Source organism: Lygodium microphyllum, chromosome 16 (assembly GCF_053477565.2).
Source record: "Lygodium microphyllum isolate KBCC chromosome 16, Lygodium_microphyllum_v1.1.10, whole genome shotgun sequence".
Classification (NCBI taxonomy): domain Eukaryota; kingdom Viridiplantae; phylum Streptophyta; class Polypodiopsida; order Schizaeales; family Lygodiaceae; genus Lygodium; species Lygodium microphyllum.
The window spans coordinates 46,781,622-46,795,933 of NC_141150.1; the positions used below are offsets into that span (position 1 = coordinate 46,781,622).

A 14,312-nucleotide genomic window follows, 5' to 3' on the forward strand; every position below is an offset into this window, starting at 1 on the left:
TTGCGCATAAGTCTGATGATGTTGCGGGGCCGTCGAGACCTCCATCAGGGATGGGCCCCCCTCTTGGAGAGCAAGATCCGGAGTATGTTCCATTTTTTCAGACTCTTCCGTCCTCTCCGATACAAGGTACTTTTGATTGGTCTTTTGTGCCCTCTTCTTTTACCTCTTCTGTTTTGCAATATACTGGATCATGTGGAAGAAAGAGTCCAGTCTATTGACTACGGAAAAGGTCCTCTAGAGAACCAATTCTTGTATGTTAACACACGTCGCGGGGATTATAAGAAAAAGCCAGGTAACTCTTCTTTTGTCCTTCCTTCTTTTCCGTCTACTTCACATAATCAAAATGAATTTGGTGTTCCTTTCACTTCATTACATGGTGTATCATCTTCACAGTTTCATTTTCAGTCTTTAAATGATAAAAATGAACAAAAAAAATCTGCACCTCATACACCTCACTTTCAAAACCCACCCATCCCACCACATTCTTCCCTGCTTCACCACTTCCATTTATACCATTTACATTTCCATTTCAGACACCTCATGTCGCACCACACATCACACCAGGGGATTATGGAAACATAGGCACATCCTTTACGACCTCATCCTTCCCTCAGCTGGGTGTTGTTCCACCTACCTCATACACACTTTCGCGACCATTGCAGCCTAGGTATCCCACTCAATCTCTCCCGAGTGTGGATCAGTTGCCTCCACAGTTTGCCTCCATGGCATTGCCTAGTGGACCTTCTAGTCATAATGTTGTGTCCCAGCCTTACTTTGGACAAGGCTACTGTGTCCCAATGCCTCCACCTACACTGGCACCTTATGGAAACATTCATGTTCCAGTGCCTCCGCATCAATCGGCACTCATTGGACACTCACAACCTACTTCTGCCTACCCACCTCTTCCCCCTCCTTACTCTTATCAGACACTCTCACCTCCACCATCTTTCCCACCATCATCTTACTCCACCCACCCGACACCTCATGATTCTAGCTCATCTTATGCCAAGAATGCATTTAATGACAAGACTCGTTTTAACGGGTCAAACTTTACTACTTGGTCGAATTTGATGAGACATGTCCTTGATTCACAGAACCTATGGGATCTAGTGCAGGGGTTGGAACCCCAACCCGATCCCGCATTTGTTCCATACGAGGTCGTCCGCTCATGGAAGGCTAAGCATGCCTCCGCTATTGTCGAGTTGATACAGGGCTTATTGCCAGAGTTTCATTCTCAGCTTCAACATTTTGACATAGCGTCAAAGCGATGGGCACACTTGACTAACCGTTATGTGGCTCGAGATAGGACCCGTCATATTAATCTTAACCATGAGCTTCAGCTTTTCAAAATCACTGACTGGGATGACTTGAAAGTCAAGTTGGCTAAGTATCGGCGTCTCCTCGATGAATTCTCCACTACGGGGACTCCCAAGTCCTCTGACGATCAGGTCACATTGTTCCTAAATAAACTCCCCGAGAAATACTTCAATTTTGTGGAAGGAATAGTTTCAAAGCCTACCATGTCTACATTCTATGAATTTGAGTGTCGGTTGTTGCGTTACGCACGGTTGTTCGATCAGTTTCATATGAATTCCTCTTCAAAGGGGGCTCTTCTTGCTCATTCTCAGAAATGGCAACAAGGGAAGGGCAAACCAAACCAAACCCACTCAAAATCAAAATCAAACTCAAAAGCTAAATCAATCTGGGGATTCTCAAGGAAACTCCCAGTCACAACTCAAACCTGGGTGGCAGAATGTACCTAAAAGAATAGGTATTGGCCATTTTGACGACGAGTGTCGATCAAAGGTACGAGGCACAGCACCAAAACCTAAGTCTCAGACCCCCGCCTCTCAGTCGGGCAATCCCCAGTAGGGGGGAGACAAGGTGATGGCAAGGGGCAGTTTAAAGGTCAAACTCACACTGCCACCACACAGTCATCTCAGTCAACAACGTTCTCAACTCCAAAGGGTTTGTTTGACTGGTCTGCAGAGGCCCATATCGTCTCCATAGAGACATCAGATGCAAGTCTCGTCCACATCTGTGAGTTGCCTCCCGACGAGGTTACTGCAGAGACCCACTTGTCACAGCCGAGCACTTCAGCTTCAGTTTGGATTGTGGACAGTGGAGCTACACATCACATGACTCCTATAGAGGACATTTTCCGTACCCGAGCCCCTGTAGCCAGGCGGGTCCGTGTAGGAAACAACTCCTCGGTCAAGATTCAGGCTCACGGTTGTATCAGTTTTGCCACTGACAAGGGTCCGGATCTGGCTTCGCTGGACAATGACAATGTATATCATGTCCCTCAGCTTGGGGTGAACTTGTTATCTGTTCAGTAGCTTTGCCGGTTGGGGCGAGCAGTTTTCTTTACAATGACCACAGTCGAGGTCCTTGACTCTCTGACTGGTTTAGTGATTGCTCGCAGTGAGGCACAGCCTAATGGCCTATACCACATGACACACTTTCTGACCGAGCAGAACGCCGAAGTCCGTGTTCCATAGCTTCTAGGCCTTAGCCACATCTCAGGAGCCTACGCACAATGAGCGTCATTGGCATTTTCGTTTAGGGCATCTTGGTTATGACTCACTTTATGAGTTGTCACGCCGTGAGCTGGTTGAGGGCCTTCCACGCCTAAAGCTAGCTCGAGATGTCTGTAAAGCCTGTCAGCTCGGGAAGCAGCACCGTACCCCATTTCCTCAGCAGTCTACACATAGAGCTGAGGAGCCTCTTAGATTAATTTACATTGATCTTTGTGGGCCGATATCCACTGCTACTTTGAATGGCACGATGTACTTCTTTTTGATAGTGAATGATCATTCTCGATACATGTGGGTGTACTTCCTCAGGCATAAGTCAGATGCTTTCACATATTTTTCTGCTTGGGTGCTGCTGGTTCATAACCAGACTGGTCGTCGTGTCGGGTGCATGAGGAGTGATAGCGGTGGTGAGTTTATCTTCCACGAGTTTTCCGAGTTTCTATAGAAGCATGGCATTTCTCGCCAGCTCGCCTCTACCAACTCCCCTTTTCAAACTGGAGTCATAGAGCGTAGAAACCGCACAGTCATGGAAATGGCACGCTCTATGCTATTCACAGCAAAGCTTCCTGAGCGCCTTTGGGTCGAGGCTGTTACCACTTCGGTGTATATATTCAACAAGTGCCCGACTACGGCTCTTCCTCAGAAGACCCTGTATGAGGCATTTTTTGGCTCTCCGCCTGTTATTTCCCACTTCAGAGTCTCCGGGTGTCGTGCATACACACACATGCCTGATGACAAGATAGGTAAGCTTACCACTTCGGATCAGACATGGTCAGTGGCCACGCCTCTTGATCCTACTGTCCACTTGTCGAAGGATACCCTAGGACAGCCCTTCAATGCACACACCTATCGTTCTGTTGTAGGAAAACTTCTTTGGTTAATTCACACTAGGCCAGATTTAGCACTCAGTTAGCATACTCAGTCAGTATTTCACAGCACCTAGGATGTCACATTGGATTGCATGTCTTCGTGTGTTGCATTATTTGCAGTGTACTTTTTCTTATGGCTTGACATATGGTTCATCACAGTTTTTTAGACATTACATTCACTTATTCTTTTGTATTGTATTATGGGCATTTGTAACTTCATCCGCACTATCAGGATGACCTGATTGTAAAACGGCACTTGGACAAGTGAACACTTCCCTTGCGAGGGCACTGTCCCAGTGGCACCGTTGCATAGCATATTGCATGAGCATGACATCTTACATCTCCCTTTGCATTACCCTATGCATTGGCATTTTGTTCATGTCAACATGCATCTATGCGCATTTATCCCTTTTCGGTCTTTTGGAGTGGTCGACTCTAGGATCCACCATATTCATAGCATAACACATGGTAGTTCTCCTAAAGGCAGTTTCCCTACCCTTGCTTGCTTTGCTTGTCTTGCTAAGCCCACCGTTTTTTTTTTTCCTCTCACATATTCAACACATGATTGGCACATACACTCACTTTTATCATCCTTAGGCACTTATCCTCGTCAATGCAAGGGATTGGCTTGCTAGTTTTGTGAATAACTTGGGTTTAAACCTCTCTTTATCTTTTCCTATCTGCCACTTAATCGGCCGCTGTCCCTATATTACTTATGTATTTTCAAAACATTTTTCCAAAAAAAAAAAACAAACAAACAAAACAAAACAAACAAGTCCATTGTTGATTCCATCCGCCTTTGTAGGCCTTGGTAGGCCCTTGGGCAGCCGACGAGCATCCTTGGTCCAATGCCCTGACCTCTCTGGGGTAATCACTTGGGCTCCCTTGGTAAGATATCCATCGCCTCTATAGTCTTGATAGGCCACTAGGCAGCCGACGTGCACCTTTTGTCCGATGCCCTGGCTGCTTTGGATGGGACGTATTGTGCTAAGGAATGCACTTAGCCACTTAAACAGCCCCAAAACATGCTTATTTTAGTCTTATTTTAGCCAAAACCCTAAAACGGGGAGCGGATCGAGAAAGTTAAGTGGGAGAGGATCTAGAACCCTAATTTTCTATAAATTGGTAGCCAACCCTCCACTCTTTTATAATCTCGTTTTTGCAAGCTTCAAGTGTTACCAACTTGCTGCCCACACCCCGATCACGGAGGACATCTCAGCCCTTGCTGTCCATCACTCTTCCCTACAGTCTCACGCCTGTTTCCAGTCCTCCACATGCTGACTGCTGTTGTTTCTGCCTGGCGACTGACTGCTATTCATTTGCACTGCTGTCGTACAACCTACCACGCCAGCAAATTGCTGCGTTTGCAGGCTCCAGCTACCACCCTGACAGTTTTCTCTCTCCTGTCTACAGTCACTGCAATCTTTCTCTCTCCTACAGACTGTCCTGCCTGCGTTATCAGTCTCTCTCTCTTGCATGCTCCGTTTTTAGTCTTTCTCTCTCCTGCAAGCTCCGTTTTTAGTCTTTCTCTCTCCTCATTGCTGTCTGCATCAGATCCAACTTCTCACTGCTGCGTTTGCTGGTGTTCGACATCCGGAGGCTGCCTTGCTACAATTCGGGATCCCTTTGGAGTACGACACACTCTCCAACTCATTACCCCTACCTTGATCCTAGAGATATAGAAGTTCGAGGTTCAATATTCGTTCACTACATAGTGTGTTTGCTACATGAGCATCGTATTATTAGTAGTCATATCATTTCATTTATTCATTGTGTTCATTGTCTCTAAGTTACTCTAACCCTAACCCTAGCTGTGTTCTTTTTATCAGTCTGTACTTTGTCGTATGGTTTCTGTTTACGTTTCTATGTTAGGGTATTTTTCTTGACACCCTCCACTCGTAATCTCGAATAGGAGAAGTCTCACTCTGGTGATATTCCCTATGCTGGTAATCACATCTCCGCTCAAAGGAGTGTCGAGATAGAAGCTCCTCCTCTAAGTCATCAAAGCCTGTAAACCGATAAGACATCTTTCAAATCTGCAATCACCCAGCAAATTGTGTGTTGATGAAAACAATGCGAATGTCAGAAAGCAATCAGCTACAAAAGGTGTACATGTGCCACTTGAACAAGGAAATACTGCTACCTGCAACCACAAAAGATGCCACCGCCTCTAGATGATGACGATTGGCTGAAGAAGGCTGTCGCTGAGCAATAAATGCTGCCACTAGGGGTCACCACACTGAAAACGCAAATGTAGGCCCACCAGATGTTGTTGCCTCCTCCACAGATAGTTGCATTTGCAGCAAACATAACGCTGAATGGCTACATTTGATGGCTGGGATGCTCCTCAACAATAGATCTCGACTCTGTGCTCTCAAGAAAGTGAGGCGCAACGAAAGAAGAAACACGAACACAGAGAGAGAAAGAGAGAGAGAGAAAGCACAAAATGAAGGAAGAATACTACACTGACTGAAGATGAATGCTGAATATAATAATGTGGATGAGGTGGACTGATCAGTTCTTGCACACAACCCAAGGCGTCAATGAGGGCACCAAATCAGGCTGAGATGATGGCAGCACCAAGTCAGAGAGTGTCTGGGAGCCAAAGTGTGCTGAAATCTGCAAGAAGAAGTGATCAGCCAAGTGTGGGCTCTGGCTATATATAGTCAAACTCCTCTAAAACTGGCCAACTGCTGAAAATGCCTCTAAATCTGGCCGACCTGCTGACATAGGTGATATGACTGCACTAAATGCAGTCTGACCACACTGAAAAAATGGGACAATAATGACAAAATATCCCAAGCAGTCGTGGAGCAAGCAGGAACTGTCAAGGGGTGGAATCCAACTAACAAACAAAGGAAATGCACAAGAAATATGCCTAAAACAGAGTTAGGGCTCCATGTCTCCGTCAGACTCTGATGGGAGCTCACAACCAAGAGATGACAGACTGACACGACTAGATAGGGTAGGCTAACATATACCTATATAGATGAGGCTCGGCTGCCCCATCTCACCACCCTCTCACACTCCCTCTTAGGCACTAGAGAGTCGTGAGGGATGACCACATCACGCGGACTAGAAAGCATCAAAGGAAGGGGCAGTCAAGCCCTTCCCTCAGTTTAAAGAAGTGGATCCCTGCCGTGCCTTGGACTTTCCCTTGGCCAGAGGACCAGAGTCGGAATTTGAGGAAGAGGATGACTCATCTGAGGAGTCCGCTCACACTTCTTTTTCTTCTTCCATGAGGCTACTAGCTCCTTGCAGTCCTTCCACAAGTGTCCCTTCTTACCAACCACAGTAATAACATTGGGCATTCAACTTCTTCTTGTCACCCCTCTCCGAAGCTATAAAGGCCTCACTGCAACCTCAATAATGAGACAGAAGCGTCCCCTGTAAACGCGAGGATGAGTCATGCTCAAGCAACATTGAGGACATATGTGAAAAGCTCACGTGTAAAGGAGGTCTGCACCTGCAAGGCATTGGCTACTCCATCAAACCTTGGGAGAAGCTTGTAGAGTACCATTCCCACGAGATGCGCCTCTAGAAGGGCACACTACATCTATAGAAGCCGGTCTTGTACCTATGTAACATGGAGCAAAAATGACTAAATGGTGTCCTTCAGCTCAAACTTCATCTACTGAAGCTGTCCATAAAGAGTCACTGCACACATAGGGGAAGGTGCCTTATACAACATGTGAAGCTTCGACCATATTTCTTGTGATGTCCTAAAAGAGGTAACCGCCAGGAGAACTACTTTAAAAATACACCAAAGCAGTGCAGAATATGCACGTGCATCGTCCGAATCCCATGTAAGCACAGCCTCCTCATGGTTGTCCTCATCAAAATCTTCAAGAAAAGGAAAAGGACGCTGAGGCCGAGGAATAGCTCCATATACAATGTACCAAATCTGCTTCTGCACAAACCAGGCATTCATCACAACACTCCATGTAAGATAGTCACATCCATTTAACTTATCATCTATAGAAGTGCACAGAGGAGCCATTTGGGAGAGGATAAGAAGAGAAGATGGAGAATAGAAGGTACATAGAGAGAGAATACAGCCAAACCAATAGCAAAGACTTCACAAAATGAGAGTTCACACGCAATGTAACCAAAAATTTGATAAAAAATGAAGGCCAACTACTGCAAAATGAAAAAAAAAACAAGTCAAAAACTGCCAGAAACAGCAAAAACGGCCTGTACAAAAAGTCACTCACCCACGGTTAGGGGCAAAAAATGAAAAACACAGGCTGGTTGAGCATTTAATGCAGCAAACTGACGATTGCAGGCTGGAATCCAAGCACGGGCTGAAAACACAAGTTGTTGGTCTGAAAAACGCAAGCCTGATCAACAGGGGGAAGCAAGACCTGCAATTAGCTAAAAAATCGCAATAGGAACCTAGATCCTACAATCTAATACCGTGTCAAAAGTGGTGCAGCAATGGAAGCATAGACAAGTGCTGAAATAAACTGCTGAACACATGACAGAAGAGAGAAAACCAAAGAACCCAACAAAAGAAGAAAACTCGAAGATGTACTCGTGAAATGGAATCCATATACCAAACACGAGAATGACGCATACAACAGTGAGTCTCTGGCTCCAAGGCACTAGCACCAGCTCCCTCTCTCCACAGAACCTGTAGGTGATGATGTGACTGAATGAGGAGGGAGCCAGGTATATAAAGAAAAAATATATTGCCTAAAATAGGGGCAAGTCTGCCAGCATTTAATGCTGGTCGACCAGGATAAAATGCCCCAAATAACCATCATAATAATCATAATAAAATAACCTAGCCATGCTTGGCAAACTCGCACATGAGCTATCTAGACGGCTAACAACCACAACTCAATCATTGTCTGTGAAAAAGAACGAAAGAGGTAAGGGCTGCGAAAGTCTGCATCATATAGACACCATTCTCCTCCTGCCCTTGGCACAGCACCTTCCTAGACTTGCCATCAAAAACCTGAAGTGAGTTTGCATCAAATTCCACTATGTGGCCCAATCCACAAATCTTGCTCTCACTAAAGGAAGGTGGTAGCCTAAGCTTGGTGCATAAAGAACCTCCAAAGTACGGACACCACCGTGGCCATCGAGCCTTGTATCAAAACTGATACCAATCAAAATACGCCCATGCATCTAACGCATCTGGGCAAAACCATTGGGAGGAGTCGTATGGCGGGGAAGCACCACTATCTACAATCCACTCTCGAGACAAATGCTACATCCAATCTAGAAGACGCAATAACTTCTAGATGAAGAAATGTCGTTGATAATGGAGCAACTATTGCTCCTAACAAACTGGTCCTTGATAGATTTCTCCTCCTTTCCATCCTTCTTGTCCTTGTCGAGGTAGTCTTTCTTCCAATGACCTATCTTACCATGCATGACAAGTAGACTCCTTGCCTTTCTTGATTTTATCATCCTTCTTCTTATTGTCCTTTCCTTTCTTTTGGGAGCTTTGACCTGTAAGAGCCTCCCACTTCAAAGGGTCAAGTGTCTTAAGTTGCTCCTCTTGATCGAACACCATTGGAATCAACTCTTCCCACTTAAGAGTGTCAGAACACCCTAATGCAATCAAAGCGGGATAGAGAGTACTGAACCAGGGAAGCAACTGTGACAACAAAGTCACTCCATGTCTTCAGATGAAATCACCTTATTAGCATTTTGAACCTGCATCTACAATTTCCATTGCTTGTTAATGTGCTCTTGCATGGAGGTAGACTTGTTCGGGTTCAAAGTCGGCATCTGAACCTCTAGAGACACCCTCTTCATAATAGTCATCCAATTATAAAGTCAATCCAACTCCAACCATATCTCATAAAAACTTGTTAAACGCTTGATGTGAGCAATCACGACTAGTGTATATGAGAGAAATAGAAACAAGCGAATGTAGGCATTCAATTTGTCCCTATGTGCTTGAACCTTATCGAGCTGCTGCTTCTTCTCCCAAGAAAGAGTGATAGAATCCTTGACCCTTTAATGATCAATCACTGTAGTCACAAGCTTTGCAAGATCACAAGACTCCGAGATGGCCTCTATCATTACCCACCAAATAATATAATTTTCACCATCAAGTTTCTGGCCCTATGGAAGAGCCAATAGGACAAGGACCGCATAATGGCTTTCATCTCCAAATTTGCTTCAAAAGGCATTGCTACTGAATAGCTTTGCACAAACTGGGTTGCCCCCTCTTAACTCGAAAAAGACAGCCTATTAGGACTTCCTCTGCTTTTTCCTAAACCACCGTAACTGCCAAAGGCTTAAAAACCAAATCTGATATAGAAAGAAAACCCAGCCTTTCTCCTCCTTTGACAACTGTTCCTACACACAAAAACGACAAACAAGGCTCCTTTCCCATGCATCTCCACTCGTTCTAGCCTTGTCTCAATGCACCGCCCTCCCACAAACTTGAACATTGAAAACCCAACCTCAGTGTTGTACTGAAATCTCCTCCACAAGTCTGCCCTCAATCTATTAGCCTCTTAATGCTACTCTAATACCATGTCAAAGTGCTGCAATGCCGAAGCGAATGACTGGACTGAAAGAAAACACTGAACACAGAAAGAAGAGAGAGAAAGAGACAGTAGAATGCTGAAAATTGCAGTATACTAAACGCTGAGTGCAAAGAATAGAGTATATAGAATGGACTGTATGCATATCAGCCAGCAAGGATCTCTCAAGCCTGCACAGAAGACTGAAGTGACAAAGATCATGGACAGCCGGGCCTAAATAGGCCAAAAAGAAAACAATAAAATATGCAGTCGACCTCATTAAATGCAGCCAACCACTGCAGCCTGCCACACCGCAGGCAGGCCTGCCTGCCTGCTGCCCATCACACCTGCCTGTCTGACCAGTCGTGGTGCCCACGCTGCTGCCAAAAGTGCCTGCCCCAGCCAATGCCCGTCCTAGAGGTGCCCAAACTACTAACATCAGCAGGATAGAGAATGCGATGGGCAGATATGAGAAGGTAGAGAGCAGATCAGAGAAACCCTAATATCTCCATCAGATGTGCCAAGTATGCAAAGGACTAAAAGACAGAGACAATGCCAAAGCTCCAAACATCATGGACAGACTCTAGCAGCTCACAACCAGGAGATGGACACAGACAAAGACAAGGCAACAACAAGTCTGCTACACAGTTTTAGAAACTTGCATGTTTTTTGTTTTTTGGGGGGGGTGGGGGGGGGCATCTTGAGAACTAGAAAACTGAGACAAATTTGTGAAAATTTCTAGGTCCTTTAAAATCACTGAGCCAGTAGGGAACATTATGCAGCTTTGACACTTTTATGTTGAGATTATGTGCCCAGCTCCATATCAAGGCGGGCCGCTTCAGGGTGTACCATTTTTTCCTTATTTTTCTGGGACCAATTTCCGTTATTTTCTTTAATTTCAGGTCAGTCATATTTTTGTTCTACCCTTTGGCCAGACCACTGAATTTTTTGCCTGTTTATACGTGAACCCAGTCACTCATATATCGATTCACTAATTCATTCATTGTACATTTCCGCTCACTCACAAAAGATGAAGCACAAGACCAGACAATTGTGTGGTCAGAAATGCATGCACTCCAAATCAGCAGGAAAAATCAGCCGCATGTATGTGCTATAGATACCTATCCACCAGCCACAGTGAGCTTGCAGTTTTCTTTAACTTGAGATGGTCAGTGCGTCAAACGCAACATCAATAACAATAATAAGCTCATTGTAAGGCTCTTCATTGTATGCAGTGCTGCACGTGCATTGAACCATATGGACCTTGCTAAGAACATTGATTCACACAATACATGAAGCATACTTACTCCACGATCCAAAGGGAGCATGTTGTGCAAAAGACATTACGAGGCACAATATTTGTGGGTTCTTATGGAACCCTGCAGTATCATTTATATGCGTTTATCACAGATTGCAAAAGCTTCATGGAAACCAAGCAATCACACCTTCGATGTCCCCCGATGATGCGTCCATGAACCCCATGCAGACGGATAAGGCTCGCCAATATTGTAAGGTAGATCTTTGATACCACCCGAAGATCCGACAACGCCTTTAAGAAACTTAAGCATTGTGCAAGGAAGCGACCTTCAAGCAGATTTGAGAAACCTGTCTAAGCCACTGATCAATCCCGATTCTGTTTCACTATGATCGCCTTGCTCGGGCTCATTCATACTTCAGACAGGATCGAACGCGCATGTTTAGAGTCGTGATCTGACATGCGTTTGAGGTTAACCGGCTGGTCCAGTACCTGCCGGTCTAGGAAAATGCGTTCGATTTCTTGCGAATTTCCTCCTCTTCTGCTTCTTCTTCTTCTTCGAACCTGCGTTTTTCGAACGTCGACCTGCAGCAACCCTCTCCTTAAGCTGGTGAGCGATCAGATCCAAAGGCTTCGAGCTCCAAGAAGAGGAAGAAGTAGAGCACAACAGGAACCTATGATACGCTTGTGCTTATTAAGCCACATTAAACCTCTATACAGAGCATCGTTATTATGTCGTTCTCAATCAATTCGTTTAATGTCTGCGAACTAGCCTATCCTTTGTTTTTTTTTTTCTTTTTGGTAATAATGTGAAATGAATTATTGTCGGTAAATACAGATTTTAACATGAATTCAGAAAGAACTGGCCTTTCTTAATAATGCAAAATAAATTATTATCATTTAATATTTACAACATCAATAAGGGCACATTATCATGCATAAGAGCATTGCTATTTTTTTTAGTACAAAAGAGAGAGAGAGATGGTGGTAGTTTACGACCACCTGTGCCTAGCTGCCAACATCTATCTTGTACTTACTAATCGCATACCTGTACATTGTAGGTGGCAACCATCAATCACTGTCACTTTATTCTTTATTCTTACTATGACAACAGAATAAAGGAATGCAAGTTACGCATTGTAGCTAGTCCCACATGTTGTTTTACTCTTTCTTCTTGCTCAAACCTCCATAGCTTTTGCTAGCTTCTTCTGCTTGTGTTCTCGTTCTTGCTAAGCCCTTCCATCTTTCAACTCGTATCACAGCCGGCATTTGAGGAGCTTCATCGGCCTTCGCTTCAGCATGGCAAGAGAGCTTCATTCATAGTTTTCATGGCAGCCACTCATTATTGAGGTATGCATAAGTCCTATGCCTCCCGAGATCAATTCCACACCTTCCAGGCCTAAACCGAACCTTCCCCTGGACTCTTTAAGCTTCCCATGTGATCAATGAGCCCAGAAATAGCTAGCAATGCCTCCAAATCAACCCATGGTAATTGCACCAATTTAGGCAACACCTATCCCTAATCTCCTCTAGCTTCTTCAACCCCTGCCTGCTACTCTAGACATTGCTCAAGATTTGGGACACCTTGGCACCTGCTCCCGGGTACTTTTGGCTTGATCTTGAGCACCAATTGGAGAGATTGAAGTCAACCATTGATTCACAATTCATCGTAGACTATTGTTCACTGATTGGGGCAACATATATTTGATTATTCAATGCTTCATTGATTATGCTTATGGGGCAAGTTTATGATGCCCAAATGATGTATTAATGCTCGAGAAAGCTTCTTGGACCGATTAGATCTTGTTCAACTCAACATTTGGAAGATTTATTGTTGTTATACCCTATGGGCAACAAGCATATATAGTGAATGCTTATGTATTTGATGCCTACAAGCTTTTGGGATATGCTACATGGTTGCATTGATACTTGCCACTAATACATATGCACATATATGCTTATATTGAGCCTTGAGGTTTGATATTGAGCTTGAGTATTTACGTGCTTGAAGTGGCTACTTGGTTGGGAGCTTTATCAGTTTTGTGGGCTTGGTCAATTATATTATGCATATGCTCTTGGAGATATATTTGATGCAGCTCCTTGGGTTTTTGGATGCTATGACACTTATGTCTTGAGCTTGCATTGTTCTTTGCTACTTTGAATTTCGTTCTAGTTAGAGTACTTTGACATTTCATTGTGGTGCTTGGCTTATTAGAGTTGGCTTATTAGAGACAATGGGAGTCTCTTGTTTATGTATATATACTCAGTTTGTTTATGCATACACTACCCTTACAAACATTGATGACTGTGGGTTGATTTAGATTTGATCTGTACACCTAGTACTTCCTTCTAGCATACAAGTTTATTAGCTTTGTATGCTGCTTAGTTATGTACTTGAGCAATTATGTCGTAGATTGGTGGATCTATGTTGCTTTTGGAGGATCTCTTATGCACAGTTGGCTTATATACATGTTACTCTTCTACATCCATGTACCTGACATCTTTAGGACTCTAATAGTTTATTGGCACCTTAGTAGTTTATACTATTTCTTGACACTGCTAGTCAGTGTATATCCTATTGGCTACCCAAATTTCCCGAGCAGTGGGAGCTTGTCATTTTAGACTTTTGCTTGTAGCTACATACTCTTTTATTGTAGTTTTGTGGATAGCAATGCCAAAAAACACTTTTGTATTAGTTTGTTGAGAGTAGCACTTGGTTTGATCTCTCTAGTGCATTCATTTTATGGATAACCATACATTGTATTACACCCCACCTCTTACATTAAGTTTGGAGCTGATTTACCATTAGTACCATAGCCCATTTACTCTTTGCTTTGTTGTCATAATGGCCTCTACTTTTGGGGATAGTACCATTTTGAACATAGACAAGTTGGATAGCAACAACTTCAATTATTGTAAGACTTAGATATGGGAAGTTTTGGTTCAAACGAAGCAAATTAGACCATTGAAATACAAAGGCATAAATGCCCAAAGAATTTAATATAGAAGCTTGGACTAATATAGATGAGTTATGCAAGTCCACTATAAAAGCATGCTTATTTTAATATCAATAAGACAAAGGGTGATGCTTGTGAGCTATGGGAGAAAATATGTGGTCTTTGTGATAAGCAAAGCCCTATTTTGCAATTGTATTGGCTTAAGA

At 43.9% G+C, this 14,312-nt stretch overlaps 1 protein-coding gene across 1 annotated transcript in view; it reads right to left on the reverse strand.

The window, feature by feature from the left end:
* Nucleotides 1-11,876, reverse strand: part of CTEXP (kinase family with ARM repeat domain-containing protein) — a 110,650-nt gene extending 98,774 nt beyond the window's left edge. The window contains exon 1 of the mRNA XM_087695714.1: nt 11,340-11,876. Within this exon, the coding sequence (XP_087551840.1) occupies nt 11,340-11,462 (123 nt within the window). The 5' untranslated portion in view covers nt 11,463-11,876. The remainder of the gene's footprint in view (nt 1-11,339) is intronic.
* Nucleotides 11,877-14,312: the final 2,436 nt, after the last annotated feature.